General features: G+C 53.0%; 1 protein-coding gene across 1 annotated transcript in view; it reads left to right on the top strand.

Annotated features, from left to right (window-relative positions):
- Window positions 1–1,885: 1,885 nt before the first annotated feature.
- The window catches only part of Ass1 (argininosuccinate synthase 1), a 48,265-nt gene continuing 28,394 nt past the window's right edge, over window positions 1,886–21,756 (top strand). Inside the window, exons 1-7 of the mRNA XM_028756869.1 lie at window positions 1,886–1,950; window positions 6,237–6,296; window positions 8,170–8,279; window positions 9,874–9,942; window positions 11,829–12,017; window positions 17,354–17,410; window positions 19,307–19,381. Coding sequence (XP_028612702.1) covers window positions 8,175–8,279; window positions 9,874–9,942; window positions 11,829–12,017; window positions 17,354–17,410; window positions 19,307–19,381 — 495 coding nt within the window. The 5' untranslated portion in view covers window positions 1,886–1,950; window positions 6,237–6,296; window positions 8,170–8,174. The remainder of the gene's footprint in view (window positions 1,951–6,236; window positions 6,297–8,169; window positions 8,280–9,873; window positions 9,943–11,828; window positions 12,018–17,353; window positions 17,411–19,306; window positions 19,382–21,756) is intronic.

Below are 21,756 nucleotides of genomic sequence, written 5' to 3'. Positions count from 1 at the left end.
TTTGCCTTTTTAAATCGCTAACCTAGATCCTTAAGGAGCCCTGACTTTGCCATGGGCAAAAGGGAGAAAGGTGAAGGTCAAAAGTCATAGTGACTCATTTCAAGGAGCGACAAAATTCCAGAACTGGTTTGCAGAGTGAGGCTGGGCAGGCCTGAGTGTCCACCTCGAAGGTGGAGGAATGCAGAGAACATGGCTCGTCCAGGAGCCATTTTACATCCGCTTCCTGGGGCTCATAAGTCAAGTACTGGCAGTATGGGCCCTTCAGATTCCCCATGTCTATGTGTCAGTCCTCTGGGCTGGTGTCATTTCTGTAATAGGGAGTAAAGGTTCCTGCTGCCTGAGGCCCTGAGACCACAGTTCCTGCCTGTACCAATTCAGCTCAAACCTGAGTTAGAGAGAGCAAAGGCTTTGGGCTTTTGGGCTCGAATTCGGCTGTGCTCTGGGCCTGCTGTGTGGCCTTGGGAAAGGTGTACCCTCTCTCTGTGCTGCAGTTCCCGTCTGGAGAATGTGGATAAAGTGATATACATAAAGTGCAGCAGGTAAGATGGACACTGGCAAGTTTTATATGTGTTGTATCATATATGTAATATATTGAGATAGAGATATTTGCCCTGCCTTCAGGGCCAGCTCTAAGAAGCTGAATCAGCAAGTGAGGAAGAATGGCCTTAAAGTGACATCTTCTTTTTATTGATCCTCACTAGTCTCCTGTATGTGAGGAAGGACCAGGGCTGGTCCAGTGACGCCCACCCCCCCCCAAGTCAGCTGTCCTAGAGTCACATAGCAGAAAGATTCCTCAGGCTGTCCCACCTGGCTCACCGGAGTTTCTAACCATCATGGACCACATTTAGCTTGGAGGACAGGGCCAGGAGCTAGCTCAAAAGAATCCTGCAACTAGAGTTTGTAAATGTGGCTGGCACCTTCTCCCTCCCAGAAGCTCAGACAGCTGCTGTTTCTGACCTTGAAAAACAATCAGGAGACAGAGTAAGGGGCTTGGCTGAACCCCAGAAGACACCCAGAGTCTAAGGGTCAGGCAATAAGGCAAGCTGGGCAAGGCATGGGTGCATAGCTGGCTGAGGCTTAGAATCTAGGCCTACCTATGGGACAGTGACCTTGGCCATAATCCTGGGTGTTGAGGTTCACTGGGGAGGGGACCATCCCGTGTGCTGCAGGGCTCAGGCCAAGCTGGGAAGCCTCTAGCATGGCCTTCTGGTTCATGTGGCCCACAACCCCCGGTTTCATTTTACAAGCAAGCAGCTTCGCCTCTGTGAACCTCAACCTTCCCCATCTTCTGATGGGTCAGCAGACAGCCAGGCTTTGATTCACTGTTTACTGGGAGCCCAGGGCGATCTGGGCAGGTGCCAGACAGCCAGAACCTTAAGATGGCATCCCCAGTCTACCTTGACCAACTCGTTTGCGTTTTCTCTGGTGAACCCTTGGCTCTGGCATGTGGGCTAGCGTTATGGGGAGCGAGGGGCTCTGAGGGCAGATGCTTCAGTCTGTAAACGGCGTGGGTACACAGCCTCTGAGACTCAGCAATTTGCATCTTCACTCCCGCCTTGAAGCGCTTTCAAGGGTTCTTGCAAGACGGCTGCGATCAGCCTTGCTAGTCACGCGGGTTCCAACCTCTGCCGCCCTCCCAGGCGCCACCAGCGGGCCAGGATCAGGGGACCTAAATTGCAAGAGCCCACGCCCGTGCGCCCCCGGGAGGTTGTGCTGGCGCCGAAGGAAGAGGGAGGGGCCAATGGGAGAGAGCGGCGGGCCACGCCCACCCGCAGGTAGCCTCGAGCCCTGAGAGGCTGGGAGCGGGGGCCGGGCCCGGGGGCGGAGCCTTTCTCGCGCCCGTCCCCACGTGTCCCAGGTTCCTGCCCCCCAGGGCCTGTGCTTATAACCCTGGATGCGCACCTCTCCCGGCCCTGCTCTGCCGTCTGCCACTGCCGCCTGGGCTCACTGGTAAGAAGTTCCGGGCCCCTCTTGATCCCCACTCTCTACCCAGGGCCTCACGTCCGAGAAATCCCAGAGGGAGAGAGCGGCTTCGGGGGTGGGCACAGTGTGGCCCCCGAGTGACCGCGCAGTTAGTGGAAGGAAGGAAGGAGGCTGATGTCGGGGCGCTGTGAGGCACACGTTCCTCCTGCCTAGGGAACCCACGGAGGAGCACAGGTCCCAGGGTCTCGGGAGCAGGTGAACTATCGAGGCCCCTTCTGAATTTTCCTTCTTTGATCACGAGTCCTGGGTCCTGCAAAGGCTTCAAGTAGAGCCCCAGAGAGTCCAGAGGTTTGGGGGATTGAGATTCCCTCTCCCTGGATTAGACTCACCGATCTATGTACAGGCAGGCTTGTTTCTCAAAGTGAGCAAAAGATCCAGTCCCTCTTTGCCCTTAGGGGCTTGGGCGAGCGCCTTTCTCCTAAGTCTGACAGTGTCCTGCTCAGGTGGGCACGCGGACCCTGCCTTCCCGGCCCAGGTCCTAAATTGTGACTGGTTTCCCTTCTCGGTGGGGTGCAATGCCAGGCTCAGTCTGGGTGGGGCTTCTTCTAGTCAGATTTCCTGCTAGCTGGCTGGCTCTTTGGGAGGAGCCCCATCGCAGGAAATGTCTGTTTCTGGGTTAACAGCTTGGGCCCCTCTCCGGGAAGGCAAGATCACCCTAATATGGAGAGAAATCTCTAGGAGAACTAACCGCATTCTCAGTATTCCGCTCTGTGAAGTGGGTCTGTCAGGCTGTCTACAAGTGCGATGGCAGGAGCAGACCTGCCCTTTCCCCAGAGGTAGAGCAGGAAAACCCTTCCTTTGATCCCTCCCCTTGCATCTCCTCTACCTGGCCAGTGATCTAGCAGGTGATACCTGAGGTCAGCCTCCCAGCTCCGGGGCTGCCAGCCTTGTGCCTGGACACGGAACACTTGCCGTCCAAGAGTTCAGTAAACTGTTTTGAGAGCTGTGACCAGGGTCTGCCCAAGTGAGCTCACTGGATCTGGGATACAGACCTGAAAAGACGGGGTCCGTGCCACACCCCACACCCCCACCCTGGGACAAGGCCTTCAGAAGGAAGGAGACAGCAGAGACCAAGAGCTGGGCTGGGTAGAGAATGGAATAGCCTCCATTTCAAACTCCCCCTACCTTCTCCCCCTCCCCCAGGGTCTCTCACCATAAGCCAGCCAAGGCTTGGTTAAACATGCCCCCTACCCCAGCTACCTGCCGGCTCTGAGCTTAGGAAGCCAGACACTCCAGGAGCCTTGGGGTGGAGCCAAGCCCCGGCCCACCTGCTGCACCAGCATTTTCTCACGCCCCATCTCGTGTTTACCTTGGATGCCCCTGGGTCAGCCGGATGCCTCCATCGGGCTGTGAACGCACAGCTCCGGGAGTGAGCCGCTTCCTTGTGGGCAGCCGTGTAGAAAGCGATGTCTTGCTGAACTCTGAGTCTGAGGCATTGGTTTTTGCTGAAGGCTTTGGACAGAGTTCATTTCCCAGGACCTGGCTCCCTGCCCCTTTGAGGCTGGTTCCTCTCTAGACCTGGAAAATGGCCGGGCACCCAGAGCCTTAGTTGGTTGCATTAATGAATGGATTGGTTCTAGTGTCACTGGAGCTGGTAGCGTCAGAGCACGGGTCCTAGCTGTCCCTGAAAAGCTTCACTCTGCCAGCTTCCCCCCCCCCACCAGTAGCCCAATTAAAGAGACAGTTAATAGTAAAAGGCAGATGAAGGAGATCTAGTCAGTATAGCCACACTGGGAAGTAGAGCAGAGAATACCATCCCAAGCCCACCTTTGGCATCCTGACACAAGGTTTTAACAGGGCAAGAGTTGCATCAAGAATGCAATCCTGTTCAAGGCTCGGCCCAGTCATCATTATCTTATCTAACTGGTCAGAACCGTGTGACGTCGGCTCTTGGTTTGTTTGCTTATTTATTTTTGAGACAAGGTCTCAATCACTATGTGGCCCTGGCTGGTCTGGAATCAGGCTGGCCCTAAACCCACAGAGATCCCCCTGCCTCTGCTGTCCAAGTGCAGAGATTAAAGGTGTGTACCACCATGCCTGGCCTCTTGGGAGAAAGGTTCTTTCTCTCACTCTCCCCAGAGCTTTAGGTATTCCTTTCCCTCAGCTTGGAAAGTTCCTGGGAAATTCTAATTCCTTGGGATCCATTGTTTCAGTAGCTTGAGAGTCAAAGAGATGGATACAAGTGTCTGCATGGCTACCATGACAGCTACACTAGATAAAGGTTTGAGTATCTCTCACCAGAGATTAGTCTCCCTGCTTGCCTCCTTAGGGCGTGAAGGTCACAAATCCAAGTCTCTCAATGAAAACAGGCTAGATCTAGTAGGAGGATGGTGCGCCTCCTGCTGATCAATATTGGTATTGCAGTCTAGCTTTATCAGACACAAAGCTGCAGCTGTGAACTGAGAGTCATCTCAGGGATCTTTTGGGCCAGGTACAGTCAGAGTTTTAAAAGAACAAAGTAATTACAGACCAATTAGAACTGAGTGATGATGGCAGCAGCTGGAGCGGGGGTGGAGGATGGCCCAGGTAGCTGTCTGTAGTCGGAACAGGAAGCAAAGGGCAAAAAAATCCTAAGAACCAAGGAGTGGTCGGCAGTCTGTAATCAACCTGGGCTCCTGTTAAGTTAGCAAGGTAAGTGATACTCTGTGCCATCAGCCAGAGTCAACAGGCCAGTGCCCAGGAAACACCTATTAGTCCAGCCAAGGTAGTCTCCAGCCCCAAGGAGGCTTGTGAGGCTCTCGTGACAAGAGCGGATGCACGAGTCACATGCATGCTACCCTCAGGGACAGACTGCTACTGACACCTATTCAGATTGAGGTCCAAGGTATATCTGTGTCCGGCAGGCGTGTGTGTGTGTGTGTGTGTGTGTGTGTGTGTGTCTGTGTCTGTGTCTGTGTCTGTATCTGTGTGTGTGTCTGTGTGTGCATATATGCACATGCTCAGGTGCACACCATAAGTACACAGAGACACTTTCTCAGGTACCCAATCTTAGGGGTACAAAGATACACACGAGTGCAGGTACACACATTGCTGCCTGCATGTGTGCTTCTAAGTACACAGTCCTTGCTGGACACACCCCTTCACGCTGCATGGCAGAGGTGGAGCAGGCCGTGCAGGCCTTTGACCTGTCTGTGGAGCTCTCCCTCCCTCCCACTCTCGTGGCCCCAGGTGTCTTTGGAACAGACTGGAGGAAGAAGTGACCGTTAAGAGCTGGGTGAATCTGCAGGGGGCATCATTCCCTAGATGCCCTAAGATGCCTGAGAACTCCCTTCCCACCCTTTGCCTAGCTCTTCCCTCTGGCACATCTAGAGGGGTGTCCAGGCTTGTCCTACAGAGGAGATCAATAGGGCACACAACCCAGCTGATGTGGGTTTGGGGGCCTAGCTACTCCCAGCCTAGTAAGACTTTGGCAAGTTCCTTAGCCTGAGCCTCAGTTCTTCTGTCTAAGCTGGGGCAAACGCAAATTAGGCAAAATGCTAAAAGGGTTAGACATAAGATGTACAGATTTAGTATCTTTTGCTTTCTATCTGGGGATGGGGACAAAGGTCAACATTGGTGTCTTCCTCAATCACTCTAAATTTCCCCCTACTTCCTGTTTAGTTCATGCGTTACTAGTGGGGTGTTTTAACTGCCTGTATGGCTGAATGCTGCATGTGTGCAGTGCTCACAGAGGCCAGAAGAGGGCACCAAATCCCCCGGAACTGGAGTTACAGACTGGTGTGAGCCTCCATGTGGGTGATGGAGTTCAAACCCAGGTCCTTTGCAAGATCAGCCAGGCCTCTTAACCACGAAGCCATCTCCCCAACCTCTTCTCCAACTTGTTTTTTGAGACATGGTCTTCCACTGAACCCAGAGCTTACAGATTTGGCTAGAATGGCTGGCTAGTGAGTTCCGGGGCTGCCTATCTCTGCCTCTGAGATTACAAACCAGCACACCCAGCTTTTAAAATGGTTGCCAGCGATCTGAACTCAGGTCTCAGCAGGTACTCTACCTGCTGAATTATGTCTTCAGCTCATGTGTTTATTGTCTGGAGTGTGAGAATGACTTCCCTGGTAATGGTTACAAAACTTGACAAACCAGATGATTTGCATGCAGCTAGGGGCTGAGGTGCAGCTCAGTGGTAAAGTGTATGCTTAGCAGACACAAGGCTGGATTCCATCCTCCACACCACCACAAGGTCTCCATATCTCCTGACAGGCCACTCACAGCATCAAGTGGCCACAGGGGTCTCAATATCACATTTACTTTTACAGGGTGGTTCACCCGGCCAGGAAGACAGACTACTGACTCCAGGGATCTGTACCTAATCCAAGGTATTTTCCACCTTGGTCCTGCCTCCCTTCTCCCTCTTTTCTTCCATCCTCCATGGCCAGTTGCCTAGCTGCGGTTGCCATGGGCACCATCTTCTGGCTTCAGGGTCAGGGCTTGCTGAGTCACCCAGCAGCCCAGGTCCAGGGCAGCTGGCTGAGGGTGAGCAGGCAGTTGCTGCCTGTTGGCAGCCAGGAGTATCAGCCTGTGCACCAACAGTATTGTTCCTGAGGTGTTTGCCTCTTTAAGTCTGAAGGGCAGCAAGGCCTGCCAGAGACCTCCTGGGGCTGACTAGAGAGTGGGCCTTGGGGAATGTTTGGGGGAACTCCATAGTCTTTGCTCCAGCTCCCAAGTCCACCTGCAGCTGTGGCTAGCTAAGCCCTGCCACTTACTCGGTGCCCTGGGAAAGTCACTGGAGCCTGAGGAACAGTACTCAGTGGGCTTCAGGGTAGTGATGGCAGATGAGCCTGCTGCACTCCCTGGGTTTGTGGAGGGCCGTTGTCCTTCCCAGCGACATCTAACGAGGACCCTAGCTGACTGCCCTAGGGCAGTGACTCTCAACCTTCCCAATGATGAGACCCTTTAATACAGTTCCTCTAGATGTGGTGGCCCCCGACCATGAAGTTATTGTCATTGATACTTCATAACTGTAATTTTGCTACTGTTATGAATCGTAATGTGAATACCTGACTTGCGGCCCCTGCTTGAGAACTGCCGTTCTACTGAGACACGGAGACCTGGGTCCATATCTGGCCCTGCTGCCTACTGACATTATAATCACCTGCGTGGTGGCTGAGCCGCGGAGCCTGAGCGTCCTCTAATGACGACTGGTTCTATAATAGCACCTACTGTCAGGGCCACATGCAGGGCACGCCGGAATGTACCCCGAGCGCTCTCGGAGCCTTCTGGGCAGAAGAAACAGCTGCTGAGGCAAAAAAGACAAGACAATCCTAGTACCTTCTGGAAGGTTCTATTAGTTGAAAGACAGGTGTATTGTGTAGTATGCCTGTAGGGGCTGCTGGGAAAGACCTTCAGGCTACAGAGAGGCATTCTGCCTGTCTCGCCCCTCTCTGAGCTGGTTTCTCCGTCTGGAGTCAAGCGAATCTGTCTTTAAGCCCTTATAGAGTTGAACTGACAGAGATACTGGGCGTCTCTCAGATCCCTCAGAGTTACTACCCCTTGAAAACAGAGTGTGACAGGGTACCTCTGAGAGGAGCCTGGGACCAAGTGTCCTCTCCCATGGCCTCCTGTCCACCTAAAGGCCAGAGGCGGCGTCACTTGCTGGACAAGGAGGCAAGTAACAAAGCCAGGTCTTCCTTTTTGACCTTGAGCTGCTTGTTCTATGACCTTGACCACTGACCTCCCTGAAGTGCCACTGTCCTCCTAGTTCTGGGGGCCTTATGGAGGCTCAGCGTGGTAAACACCTGTGGCCCTGCCCAGCACATTTTGCTTTGGCAAGGAATAGTTCTCAAGGGGGCAACGTGTCAGCTGCCTGCTGCCCTAGCCCAGGCTTCTTCCCCACCTCCTGCTACATCCATCCCTCGGGCACTGGCCTTGGTCCAGCGCTTAGTCTCCAAGGCTCACTTCAGCTGGGAGGGTCTGGCTCCAAGGTCTGCCTCCTTATTGCTGGCCTCAGCTCCCTAACCCCCACCCCCTGCCAGCAGCATTCTTGGATCCTCTGTGGGACATGCAGAGCAGTCAGGTTAGGGTCCCCAGGAGGGGTGCATGGGGGAAAGTGGACATTCTGTCCCCAGTACCCCAGTAGTTTATCGTTCAAGGGATAAAGCTGTCCAAGGCCTCCCGGTGGGGCTGGAACCAGGAAGGGCCGAGCAGGGCTGACCTTCTACGTTATACTTAAATCCTTCTTGCTTCTTTCAGACAAGATGTCCAGCAAGGGCTCTGTGGTTCTGGCCTACAGTGGCGGCCTGGACACCTCCTGCATCCTCGTGTGGCTGAAGGAACAAGGCTATGACGTCATCGCCTACCTGGTGAGGAGGTGCCCTGCATATCTGTGGGTCCCTCAGCCCTTCCAGCCTACCCCACCTCCGTCGCCCCCCACGGCCATCCTCTACCCAGCCTTGCTTTTTATCTCTCTACAACCCTCCTGAGCCGGAAGGGAAATGGCCTCTCACTCGCTGAGCTGCTGCCATTCTTTGACCAGACTGGGCTGGCTCTCAGGAAGGTGATAAAGATAGAGACCACCAGCCGTGCCTTTAGCTTCAGCTCTTCCTAAAGGGAGCCTCTGTGCTTCGAAGGCACATGGTCCTAGCCTTTCTGCGTAGTTCCCTCCAAGCAGCCTTTAGTTCTAGGATGGCAAATAGGTCATCAGAGAGAGGCTGTGCTTGGTGCTACTTCCCCATCCAGGGTCTCGTGCAGACATCACTAATTGAGCCAGCGGCACTTATGGTCCCTCGAAGTCTCGGAAGCCATAGTTGTGATGCGGTAGTCAGGCCTGTGATTTAGAAACTCCAACCTAGCACAGCTGAAGGAAACAGAACAAAGCCAAAGCCAAAAGTCAGTTCTTGGCTCTCATACCAGAAGTCCAGGAGACGGAAGTCTTCAGGCGCAGCCGGGTCTGGGCACCTGCCCTCCTTGCTCTCCGGTTGGCTTTATTCTTGACCTTTTCACAACCAGCAAGATCAAAACCCAGCTGTCTCAGGCTCACTGGCTGGTAGTGGAGCCCAAGGCTCCTCCCACTGGCTGGAGTCCTCTCTATGGCTGCACCTGGGGTACATAAAGGGAGAGGGGAGGGCATAATGAGCTCCTACCACCCTGGGGAGAGGATCCTGTCCCAAGGAAGAAAGTCTGAGGAACTGAGTCTTTTGCTTTGGATAGTGATCTTGGCCTTGAGGTCTCTGCATGTGGTCAGCTAACCCTGTTACCTGCTACAAAGGACTAGGAGGGTAAGGGGAGAGGAGGGAATTCCCTTCGCTCAAATTCATCTGTTGAGTGGCAGGTGTGTGTGAGTGTGTGTGTGTGTGAGAGTGTGTGTGTGTGTGTGTGAGTGTGTGTGTGTGAGTGTGTGTGTGAGTGTGTGTGTGTGTGTGTGTGTGTGTGTGTGTGTGTGTCTTAGCACTACAGTCCCCAGAGTTGCCACCTGGCAGATTGAAAGCTGGACAATCTGAGACAGAAACTTACAGCTGAGCCTTGGGAAGACCCAGAACATGGAGAGCAGAGCCTGTGGGTCCAAGTGGAGACACAGGCAATAAGCCAAAGTCCACAGGCAGAATAGGTTTAGCACCTCTGGGCTCATGCCTGCTGCCTACTGGGCTGCTGGAAGAAGCTGGTCCCCTTCTGTGGCCAGGGCAGGTATTGCATGGGCTCAGGGAAAGCCTCAGACCTGTGTCTGTCCCAACCACCTGAATGCAGAAGCAGCTTTGCCAGGGAAACCAGTTTCATATGCACCCAGCCATGCAGCCTCTCAAGTCACCCTTCTGCCACCTCACCAGCCTGGGGCACCGCTTCGGAGATGGCTGAGGGAGGCTGTGTGTGGGAGGTGGCAGGCCGGGTTCATCCCGTGGCCTCACCATCCTCCCGCACCCTCTCTGCCCTGGCTTACTGGCCTCTGTTTTTGCTCCACAGGCCAACATTGGCCAGAAGGAGGACTTTGAGGAAGCCAGGAAGAAGGCGCTGAAGCTTGGGGCCAAAAAGGTAGGATGTGAGAGGTGTGACGTGGGCTGGAGGTCGGGCTGTGGCAAGAGGGGCACCAGAGCTCCTGTCCCCTGCATCTTCTCCAGGAGGGCAGGGTCAGATGTGCTGCTTTCAGATAGAGAAGTACCACCCAACATTTATTCATCTGCCTGTCCATCCATCTACTTACCTACTAACCTACCTACCCATCTACCCAGCCATCAGTCCATCCATACCTCTGACATCGGTCCATCCAACTCCCCATTCATCCTTTGGTTTGTTTGTCTGCCCCTCTTTTTTTCTCTCTGTTCTCTTTTTCCATCTGCCTGCGCATCCATCTTTCAACTGTCCGTCCACCTACCTGTCCTTCCATCCTTAATAGACTCAGGAAACTCCAAATGGGCTCAGTGTTGGCTGTGTCTCTGACCTCCCTCCATAGACAGGACTCCATGGTGGGTGTAATCAATAGGGATGGTAGGTCCCGGATGGCGCCACTCACAGGTGAGTCTGGGAATGGCTCCTAGTGCAGTGAGCTTGACACTTAAACCCTTTCACTTGGGGAGAGAATAGGAGACACTTCAGAGGTAGGAAAGGCTAGCCCACCCACCTGGTCGGAACTGATCCTTCTGCAGGACACCACCAGTTGCTTGACACTGCAGGGCTCCACAAACATGTCAGAAGGGGCACTGGGGACCAAGAGTCACAGCACAAGTCACGCTCTGGCCAAAGCCTGGAAGGAGAATTTCCCTGCACATGGGTGAGGGGCTGCCTCATCCTTATCTAGGCAGAAGAAGAACACTCGTGAGTGCCAAGGACAGGAGTGAGCATCAGGCAGTGTCTGCACAGGGACTCGGGTGTGGTACCTCTTACTCCTCGGTTCCTTTGGTCTCACTAGCCCTCTGTACGCCTCTATTGAGTCTGCCTGCTTAGAACATTTGGTTTTTACCATCATTACATTTCAAAAAATATCTATTTCTTTATTTTTATGTATATGAGTAATCTGTCTTCAAATATGCTCAGAAAAGGCCATCGGATCCCATTACAGATGGTTGTGAGCCACCATGTGGTTACTGGGAATTGAACTCAGGACCTCTGGAAGAGCAGCCAGTGCTCTTAACTACTGAGCTGTCTTTCCAATATCTCCCCCCCCCATCATAACGTTTGTATTGCCTATATGAAAGCAGCCTTCACAAAAACAGCAAATAGCACCCCAGTGTGTTACATAGTTTAAATTTTATTATGTATATGGGTGCATGTATGTCTGTATACTGTGTGCATACCTGGTGCCTACAGACATCAGAGGAAAGTGTTGGATCCCCTAGAACTGCAGTTACAGATGCTTGTGAGCCACCATGTGGGTGCTGGGAATCAGAGCCAGGTCCTCTTCAGGAGCAGCTGAGCCACCTCTCCAGCCCCCAGTACAACTGGTTTTCACTGGTCTCTGTAGAAGAGTCTTCATTCCTCAGGACTGGGGTCTCAGAAGCTCACATGTGGCAGCTTGGCCTGGATGTTGAGAATGTTCAGCAAAGTCCCTGGCTTTATGTACTTGCTGTTCCAAGCTCTTTCCCCTCACTGAATCTAGCAATTGTGACAATGATATCTGCAGTTATTGCCAAGTTTCTTCTAGGGAAGTTCACCTCTAGTTGATAGCTTCTGTTTGAGATCTTAGGGGATACCAGAGTTTCATCCTGTTGGGAAGGATGCTAGATGGTTTATTGGGGTTGATTAGTAATGTCTGCCATGAGTGCAGAAGGGAGAGTAACAGTGTGGTTAGCTGGAATTAACTAGTGAAAGGCAGGTATAGCCTGTTCTGATCTTATATGGCTATTGTTATGGCTAAGGGCTCCTTATGTTCCCTTTGACCCCAATCCTTGCTAGGCTCCCTCTCACAGCTGCTCTCCCCATAGGTGTTCATTGAGGATGTGAGCAAGGAGTTTGTGGAAGAGTTCATCTGGCCTGCTGTCCAGTCCAGTGCACTCTATGAGGACCGCTATCTCCTGGGCACCTCTCTCGCCAGGCCTTGCATAGCGCGCAAACAGGTGGAGATTGCCCAGCGTGAAGGGGCCAAGTATGTGTCCCACGGTGCCACAGGAAAGGTAAGGCCAAGGATGGGTGGGTGGATCTGGTGACTAGAAGAAGGGAAGGGAAAGCAGGCAGCTGAGGATCCCAGAGCTGGCCAGGGTGGAAGCTGGGCTTCCTGAACAACAATGGTGGTCCCTTCCATCTGCGTGCTGAGTCATCTGTACTTGGGCTCCCAATGGAAGCCTTGTCACCTGCTTGGTAGACCTGTCACAAGGGTACACATGCATCAGCCCCAGATAAAGTCACAGCATATGTCACCATGGGATCTAATAGAAAGAGCTAAAAAGAATTGGAAAGCTGGGTGGGTTCTGAAGCCCAGGACTCTAAGGGCGCAGTGTAACCTGCTCCTTCCAAAGGCCCAGAGGACTGTGTTTGAAGCTCATTCCTTTGCTTGTAGAGGCCTCCATGGTGATCCGGTATCTATGTGATGTCTGCTCCTATCTCCTTTCCTTGAAAACTGCCTTCCCACATAACAAACACCTTAACGGCCTCTCTGAAACCCAGCTCTCTCTATGAAGACCAAACAAAGTCACATTCAGAGATCTGGGGTTTAGACATGGCATTATTATTATTATTATTATTATTATTATTATTTTAAAGACAGCGTCTCTCTATATATAGCCATGGCTGTTCTGGAACTCTATGTAGACAAGGATAGCCTGAAACTCACAGAGATTTGCCTGACTCTGACTCCCCAGTTCTAGGACTAAAGGGATACACCACCTCTGGCCATGGCACCTGGCTTTGAGGATCACCTTTGCACACGTGCAGCACAGGCTGAAGAGGACTCCATGGGGATAGGCAGGGCTTCTAACTGCATTGATGACACCTAAGAGTGGGCTCTCAAACTTAGTGGATGCCATGACAATATCCTGGGACAGGCTAACCATCCTGACATCTGTAACCCATAAGGCTTGCTGATATGGGGCTGGTGTGGGCACAGGAGACACGTAGCTAAGACTGACCAAGGAGAGCTCACCTACAGGTGACTCCAGAAATAGTCGACAACCAGGATGGCACTGGGAACCTTGGACACTTCATTGTCCTGGATTCTGGTTCAGCTGGCTTGTGGTGGGTGTCTCAACAGCAGGGTGCCTCCTGGTCACCCACAGAGTTGAGTCCCTCAAGTCTATCGTCTGCCCTTGGGAAGCCCAAGAGAATGGCGCCTGCTAAGGCTGCCAAAGGGCAGGGCTCAGGAGTCTTGGGGCAGGGAACAGGAGGAAGAGTCCCCTGTCGTCATGGTATCTGTACTCTGGAGATGAACACAGGTAGACAAATTGCAGAACCAGGGAACAGTGTGTCTTTCAGGCAAGATGCTGTGACAACAAATGGCCCAATAGGGACACAGAGTAGCTATGGGAGAGATGGCAGAATATGAGCCCAGTTCGGATGGTTTTCCCCCAAGGCACAGTGATGAACAGCTCTCCTGAGTAGTAGCTGTGAAATGGGGGAGACTGGTCGGCCGTCTCCACACCCCCGAGGGCCCTAGTTTTTGCTGGTACCCAGTTTGTTTTGCTGCATGCTACGGGACCAAATGAGGAGAGGCAGGTGTTGCCGGCTACATGGGCAGCCGGTGTGTACCACCGTCCCTAAGCTGCCATGGCAACAAAGGTGGGAGGTTAGACCCAGGGCTCAGAGCTATGCACTCAGCTCAGCTAGCATGCCATAGCATCCCTATCTGTAAACAAGAGTGAAAATAACACCCAGCTCGTGGACCATTTAGAACAAGTATCTGCAGAATAAAACCCCTGAGCCACTGCATCCTTCCAAATGAACCGAGCTGGCGGCAGTGAGCTCCCCACCTTGGGAGGCATGCTGGCTGAAGCTGGGGTCAGGACTCTGAAGGTCCATTCCATGGGAATCAGCTGAATAGAACAAAGGACTATATTTTCTTTTGGTCTTGAGTGAGACAGAACTAACCCAGCCAGCCACAGACAGGCCCACTAGCTGGCATAAGGTGACCACTTGCTGTGCTATATGAATATGGCCATCAGAGGGCACCAGAGGCTTAAGTTTGAGGAAGTGTATGGTCACCAGGTGCAGAGATAGTGAGGATGGCAACCCAGGGCTTGAGTTCACTGCAGCGGTTTTACAGGGCTTCACCCACAGAGCTCTAGATTTCTTCACATGAGTCCCACAGCTGCTTTGACTGAGCCTGGCGGTATCACACTGTTTATAGGGGAGATGGTCCAACTTGAAACATCTTAGGGCCCCTGAGACCAGCAGCAAGAAGACCAGTGAGACCGCTAGGAACCAGTGACACTTTGGCTCGGCTATCCCTGGTCTGGGTGTCCACAGGGATACTCCTATGCCTGTCTCCACATGTACATGGGTCTGAGTGACACACACCCCACCTCTTCCCCCAGCCCACGGCCACTGGAGACAGTGTCTAAGTACCACGAGGTCCTGGGACCAGGCTGGGACTTAGCACTTGGATGCAGTGTCTGACTGTCTGGAGCACACACTGGTGACTGCACATGTCAGAAAGCAGTTGCCCCGAGAGAATGGTGGAGAGGGTGACCAAGAAGCAGAGCCAGGTTCGGGGTGAGGAGATGCTGAAGGCTGGTCCCAACAGGAGATTGGCAGAATCCTGCTGAGGAGAGAAGATTCTATAGCCAAAGTGTGAGCAGGCTACTGGAACCCTAGAGCAGAAAGAGCTTTAGGTAACCCCAAGAATGAGTTTCTGGCCGTTGTGGAAGGTTAGTGATATGCCTATAGCTGTCTTGACCTGAATAGTCTGGGAGCCATGCCCTGGGGTCATTGTTACAGCCTGGGACTTGCTATGTAGACCAGCCTGGCTTAAAGCTCAGATGCCCCTGCCTTTCTCCTCAGTGCTGGAATTTAAAGGCTTGGCCAGGCTCCTTGTTTTCAGTGATTTCACTGTGTGCCCCAGGCTGGTCTTAAACTTGCCATCCCTCTGCCTTAGCTTCTCCCCACTTGGAATCTTTACAATATTTTTTTTAATTTTGTGTGTGTGCATGGATGGCGTGTGATATGTACACTACACATGTGAGTTAATCCACAGAGGTCAGAAGGGGGCATCGGATCCCTTGGAGCTGGGGTTACAGGTAGTTTTGAACCGCCATGTAGATGTGGTGCTCACATCCTCTGCAAGAGCAGCCAGTGGTCTTAACTGCTGAGCCGACTCTCCAGCCCCGACAACTGAGACTTTATATGTTCACCATCTTTCTTGTATGCCAGGATGTGATACAGCCAGATGGAGGCGCTGTGGGACTGAGAGACACTGAGCCAGCCGGGGCACTGGCAAGATGGTGTCGAACATTCTGGAAGAAGAGCAAGAGTTAACCAAAGACACTGAAAGGCAGTGTAGCCCAGGCTATAGATACAGCCAGTGCAAAAGCCCAGGGGCAAGGCGAGTCTCCTACCAGCAGCCTGAACTGGGGACCATCATTTACAAAGGCATCTTTCTTATCCCTGGTTGCTCCACTATGAGTGGAATCCCAGCCCCCCCCCCCCAGAGATGCGCAGGGCACACGTCCCCAGCCTCTAGATTTGAAAGAAAAGCCTGGAAATATGAGCCAAAGACTCTGGGGGTGCAGGGGTATTTTTGTAAATGGCACCATCTGCAGGGCTATCCCAGGGCAGATGGGAGGCACCTCCCCCTTCCCTACTCTCCCATTCCCATGGGCGCTCACCATGGTACACGCAATGAGCACATGCACCAGTATGTGGACACGCCTGTGTGACTTGACACTATCCGTCTTCCATCCCCCACCTGGGCTACTAGGAGCATCCCCAGCACTGGGAGTCCATCGCTGGGCTGATAAAGGGAATGCAGGGTCCTAGGCTCTTGTCTAGGACAGACTTTAAATCAAGAAAGCCTGTTTGTCCAGCTTTTCCAAGCTCTCAGCTCCTGAACAGATGGGTGTCCATCCCCCTGCCGTGTCTGGAGCAGCAGACACTAGCCCAGTCAGGCCTGGCTCGGGAGGCACAGGCTGCCTTTTGTGTTGGCGAAACTTGAAGCCTCGGGGAAGAGTGGCCAGGCCAGGTAGCACTTGGCCACACACAGCAAAAATCAGCTTTGTGCTAGAATATTCGGGCTTCCGAAGGGTGTTGCATGTGGATTCCCGAGAAAACACTGCTCTCCACACCTCTGCCTCAGTGTTCCCACCTTGATGGGGAGATAATGGGGTCACTGCCCGCTCAGGATGGATGTGGTGCCTGTGTGACCCTGGGCACTGGCTCCCCGTCTCTGGTCCTCTGGCCCCTGTGATTGTCCATGTAATGGGAGGTGCCTAATGTGGGGACTGACTGAAGGGCATGGCTGTGGGGCCCTGTGTCCGAGAGGCTCGCTGATAGCAGCTCTCCACAGCTCCTGGCTCTGTGGGGAGGGGCTGGAACCAGGCTTTCTGCACCACCTGACAAGACTCTGGAAAATAACATGTTATTCCCACCGCTGCCTGGCTGCGCCTGTGCAGTTTTCACAGTAGGCGAAGGGGGCCTCTATTATTTCACAGTGCCTGAGCCTCCCTCTCTGTGAGTGGCAGAGCAGGCAACACAGAGGAGACAGCATCCCTGGCAGCCTGTGCCCACCCTGCCTCTTCTCCTCTTGTCTCATGGGAGTGCTCAGGATGGCTGTATACAGGCTATGAGACTTGTCCAGGGGTGCCGAAGCCCCATGGTCGGGGGTCTGGCCCTGCCTCGGGGGGGATACTCATCTGCTTGCCTTATCTGCATGACTCTTCTGGGCCTCAGTCTCCTGTTTGTGCAGAGAGAGACTGAAAGCAAAAGGCCCTCCTAGGTCACTTGGTTCTGCCCCCCCAATAACCAGTATAGAATTGGGGAAACTGAGGCCTAGGGAGAATTACCAGTTTGTGGGTATAAATCAAAGTATGTGGTTGGGGCAGCTGAGGGACCCATGTTTTCCTACTTGGACTCTGGAATTCAGGTCTCCAGCCCCAGAGGAAGCACACTCTTACGTGCACCCCCTGGACTGTGCACACATGCACACACCATGCCTCCAACAGTGCACACCCTCACAGACAGGCCTCACAGACAGGTGCATGTGCTCCGCTGTCAGCCGGAACATGGTTCAGGCACTGCCTCGGTGCCATCTAGTTTACTACCCTTCCTCCAACCACATGCATGTTTACAGAGCACTGCAGCTCATGCATGCTGAGTACCCCTTGGCGAACCTCTGGTCAGGGAATGCCCTGGCTTCCAGTCCTTGCTCCTCCCATGGAGCAGTATCTGCTTCTTTGGTCTCTGTCCTTTAAACAAGATAACATGTCAGGGGCTGACACATGGAGGAGAAGAAAGCCCTCTGCCGTTTGTCCTCCATCCTTTGATCCATCCTGTAACTCCAATAAACCCTTATCCTCCATTCCAGGGGAATGACCAGGTCCGATTTGAGCTCACCTGCTACTCATTGGCACCTCAGATTAAGGTAAGAAGTTGCTTCTCCCCCAGTGGTCTGTGCAAGCAGAACACGGAAGTCCAGTGACATGGGCAAGGTCCTTGACTCTTCTCTGGGTCACCCCATGGTACCCATGGCTCCTAAAGAACACTAGCAGACAGGTGGTGGCAGTCTTCAGGAAGGCCACAGTCTTCCTAGGCACTCTGTCTTCATAGAGGGGCAGTCTGGTTACCCCAGGGGGCCATTGGTATCTTTGGTATTCCCTGGGTGAGGCTGGAACAGCTCTGAGATTCAGTCTCTTTTGCTGCATTCTGATCCCTTTCTGGATGTTTGTGGATGCCCCGCTCATGCCTCAGACTTTTCCTCAGGGTCTCAGTAATTGACTGTCCCTGCCTTTGGCATGTCCTCTGTGGTGTACACGTGAGTATGGACCAGCCTGTTGCCTCTGGTCACCCTTGACTCTGCAACCTGACTGGCCCAGGGCCTCTGTCTACTTCTGCCTCAATCCATTCATTTCTTTCCTGGTTCATTCCTTCAGTGTTAGCCGAGTGTCAATACCATGCAGGCCACAGATGCGGTTGCCAGGAAACATGCTGAGTTTTCTAGTTGCCTTAATTTAAAAAATAAATAAAATAAAAACGGGGCATAATGATACACACCTTTAATTCTAGCAGTCAGGAGGTAAAGGAAGGTAACTCACTATGAGTTAAAGGCTAGCCTTGTCTATATAGTGAGTTCCAGGCCAGATAAGATCCTATCTCAAAAAACAAGGAGAAAGAGAGAGAATTGGGTAACACAATCATTTAATATTTTATTGAACCCCATGTATCCAAAAAGTTATCCAACATGGAATTGGCACTTCCCAAACTGCTAAAGAGGGATTTGTGTCTTTTGGTACAGATGCGCCAGTCCCAGTCTTATTGGTTGTGGCTGCATCTGCATTACCAAGCCTCAATTTGAGCTCCTTGGTAACCCCAGGAGACCTAATCCTGTTCCAGCCCCCTGGGCTTCTTCCTCTCTGTGGCATGCCTTTCCCTGTCCCTTGCATGCACTGCCAGCTGTCCCCAGCCTGGGGACGGAGCTGGCCTGGAAGTGAGCGGTAATGAGTTCTGATACATTTGACCCCGGCAGGCCAGGCCTCCAAAGGCGCCCAGCACAGTAGCCTCGTAGCATCTCTCAGGGCCTCTGGCAGAGCCCCTCCTTCCACCTCTGCTTCTAGTTCCCACGGCCACTTGTAGAGGCTGGGGTAACTATTCTCTGGGTCTTCATTTACAGAGGCCGAGCCAGGGGCTGTGGTGGCCTAGGGGCAAGGGCCCCAGCTAGTTGGTCTCTGGGAGCCCAGCCGAGTGTGGAATGCTCTCAGGGCTGGGCCTGATTAAAGGGTGCTGTGTTGGGACTGGGGTTTGAGAAGCATGTGCCCGCCCGAGTACCACCACACCCCACCGTGTCCACCACACCAGTGACATTGCACTGGATGATCTGCTGCGTTCTGCTTCTCAAGGATCCGTCCCTAACCCCACAGGCCAGCAGGGCCCCAGTGGAGTAAGTGTGGCTGGAACTCTTCCTCAGTCGCCTCTCTCTCCAAACAGGGAGACTTCGGCAAAGGAAGCTCTCTTCCACCCCAGTTCAGCTTACCAAGGGTCATTGAACCAGGAAGCTCACCTCCTTCAGACATTCAGGTCTCAGCTGGAGAAACTGAGGCTGGGAAAGATGCTATTTGATCATAGAACACAGGCCTTCCTACAACTCAGCAGTGTTTCCTTAGCCTCTGTAGTCACGCCCCCATGGATTAAACCTTCTGAGGGACACAGCAGGGAACCCCTTACCCACCGCTCCCCCGCAAAGGGGTGTGTGTGTGTGTCTGTCTGTCTGTCTGTCTGTCTGTCTGGGCTCTCTGAGGTTCTGACCCCTTTGTCCTGTCTCCAGGTCATTGCCCCCTGGAGGATGCCTGAGTTTTACAACCGGTTCAAGGGCCGAAATGATCTGATGGAATATGCAAAGGTATGTCTCTTTGCCTCTGTGGGGCTTTTGGAACCAGTGGCATAAGGCCAAACTGATCCCCATATGATACAAGATAGAACCCCTTCCGAAAGCATCTGTCCCCCATATCGGCCTTGTAGATAGATGTGTGCTCCATTCCTTAGGCGAGCATCTCTGAGGTGACCCCATTAGCTGAGCTGGGAGGCACTGGGAGGCACTGGGAGGCACTGGGAGGCACTGGGAGGCACTGGGAGGCACTGGGAGGCACTGGGCTGCCTGTTCTTGTTCTGCGGGAAATTAGAGTCCTTCGTGTCACTTCCTGTCATTCTGTATCGTGTAGGTGTGGGTCCCCAGGGGGCTGCCAGGAAGGGGGACCCTGAGCAGAGAAGCTGTTCAACTACCTGGCTACTAACTGTCCTCTAGTGCTTTCCCTGGAGCAAGTAGAAGCTCCTGGCCAATATCAGACAAAGCCTTTTGTGGCACCTGCCTTTTTTTTTTTTTTTTTTTTGAAATACAAGTTGCAATAAAACATATTAGAAGTTTTACATCAAGATCCTTAGCTGCTCCCCAGGGCACCTTTCTTTTTAGCGACTCGATGGCAGCACTTGACAAACAGCCTCAATCAATCAGACAGGGGGAAAAGCAAGTCGGTGCACACACCAGAAAATTGCTCAGGTTTTTAAATAGCAGTCGCTGGGGCTGGCTGTACAAGCTCCCTGCAGCCAAGGTGCCGCGTGGTAGGGGACACTGCGGGGGAACACAGGCTGCAGGGAACACAGCCCTGCCCCAGCCGCCAGCATCCCATTAGACCCCCGAGTGCTGAGAGGAAAGACTCCTCCACCATCTGTTGTTTTATTATTAAGAGTCAAGTTTACAAGAGCAAACCCATATGTTGCCAAACAAATCGGCAAATAGTGGTGCTATTAAGGGAGTGGAGGTTGGCGAGGCCTCTTTTCCTTCCCCCTTGTCTCCTTGATGAAGAAGAATATGAAGCAGGCCCCATCCTTAGGGATAATGAATTACAAGCCCTGTGCTTGCCCCTCCCCCTCACTGGTCCAGTTGGAAGCAAGGGCCTGGGCAACCTGAGGCTGCATCGTACCTCCAAGCCCCCAGCCCTACTACACAGTGGCCCTGGCTTTTCCTAGCATAGCTGAATTTTTGGTCTGCTCCCTTTCCCCACCCCCCCTTTTTTTGATTCTGAAAAGAAGGAACAGGAAAAGTTTGTCAAGGAAGAATGTGTCTCCCCACCCTCTTCCTGGGAGCTAGGTTCAGGTTGGGGCTATGGAGAAAAAAACGTTAGCACATCTAGCCAAAAAGCAACCACCCACCCCAGAAATGACCAGGAGAGCCAAGCAGCCTGGCGGCTTTGTGTGAAATTCACAGCCAGGCAAGATCTGAGACAGATGAGGGGAAAATCAATGGGGCTTTGAAAAATCTCTGCTTTCAAACCCGTTAAGTAGCCAGGGTCAAAGGGTACTCCAGAGGCACGGGGGAGCCTCTGCTTGGCTTTTGTCCCTCCCCAGGCCACCACCCTTGGCTTGGAACTATCGTATCATCATTATTACAAGTAATTAGAAACAGAAACATCCTAATGCTGCGGACCTACAGTCCCAGGCCTGAGAAAGCTGAGGCAGGAGGATCTCGAGTTCAGGGTGTGCCTAGGCCAATCAGTGAAGTCTTATCTCAAAAGAGAAAGAAGGCTGGAGAGTAGATGCTCATTTAATACGGGTGAGGCCCTGCGTTTGACCTCAAAAAAATCAGTACTAAGGTAACCAATGCTAAACCAGGATTCAAGGTGGACACTGAAACAGTGCCTACCCCCACTTCCCTACCTCCCCCCCACCTCCACTCTCCCCACCTGCCCCTCCTCACTAGCCAGCAGTTGCTTTCTATCCCTAGTTGCCCTGGGAGCCTTTGGGGTTGGGAAGCTCAGGACAAAGTCAAGTAGGGCTCACGGTTCTGTAATCTGCACTAGTTGGCATCTGTGGGGCATCTGTGGCTCTGCTGTGCCCACTGCCCCACTCTCTCCTGCCGTCTCCCACTCCCCTCCCCATGCTCTGGGATGGAGCCCAGCTGAGAAAGAGGGTGAGGATCCCACACTACCCCCAAAAACAAAAGCCCCGGGGACCTGGCCAGCTGCTCTTCTTTCTCAGCTACCTATGAACAAGGCTTCAGCTGTCATGAGCACTGTTTTGCAAAGTCCTGGCCCCAGCCTGTCTGTCGGTTCCATGTGGAGAGTGCAGAACAAGTGTGGACACTGGCTCTGGGTGGATTTGGGAGGATTTGGGAGGATTTGGGTGGATTTGGGAGGCACACTTCTCTCAGCACTGAGCAGCTAGGAAATGACGTTCTGATTGCCTATACTGTCTAAGTCAATGGACAAAGACTTCTGGGGC

This window comes from Grammomys surdaster, unplaced genomic scaffold, assembly GCF_004785775.1.
Source record: "Grammomys surdaster isolate TR1022 unplaced genomic scaffold, NIH_TR_1.0 126133, whole genome shotgun sequence".
Classification (NCBI taxonomy): domain Eukaryota; kingdom Metazoa; phylum Chordata; class Mammalia; order Rodentia; family Muridae; genus Grammomys; species Grammomys surdaster.
This window is presented reverse-complemented; position numbering and strand designations above follow the sequence as displayed.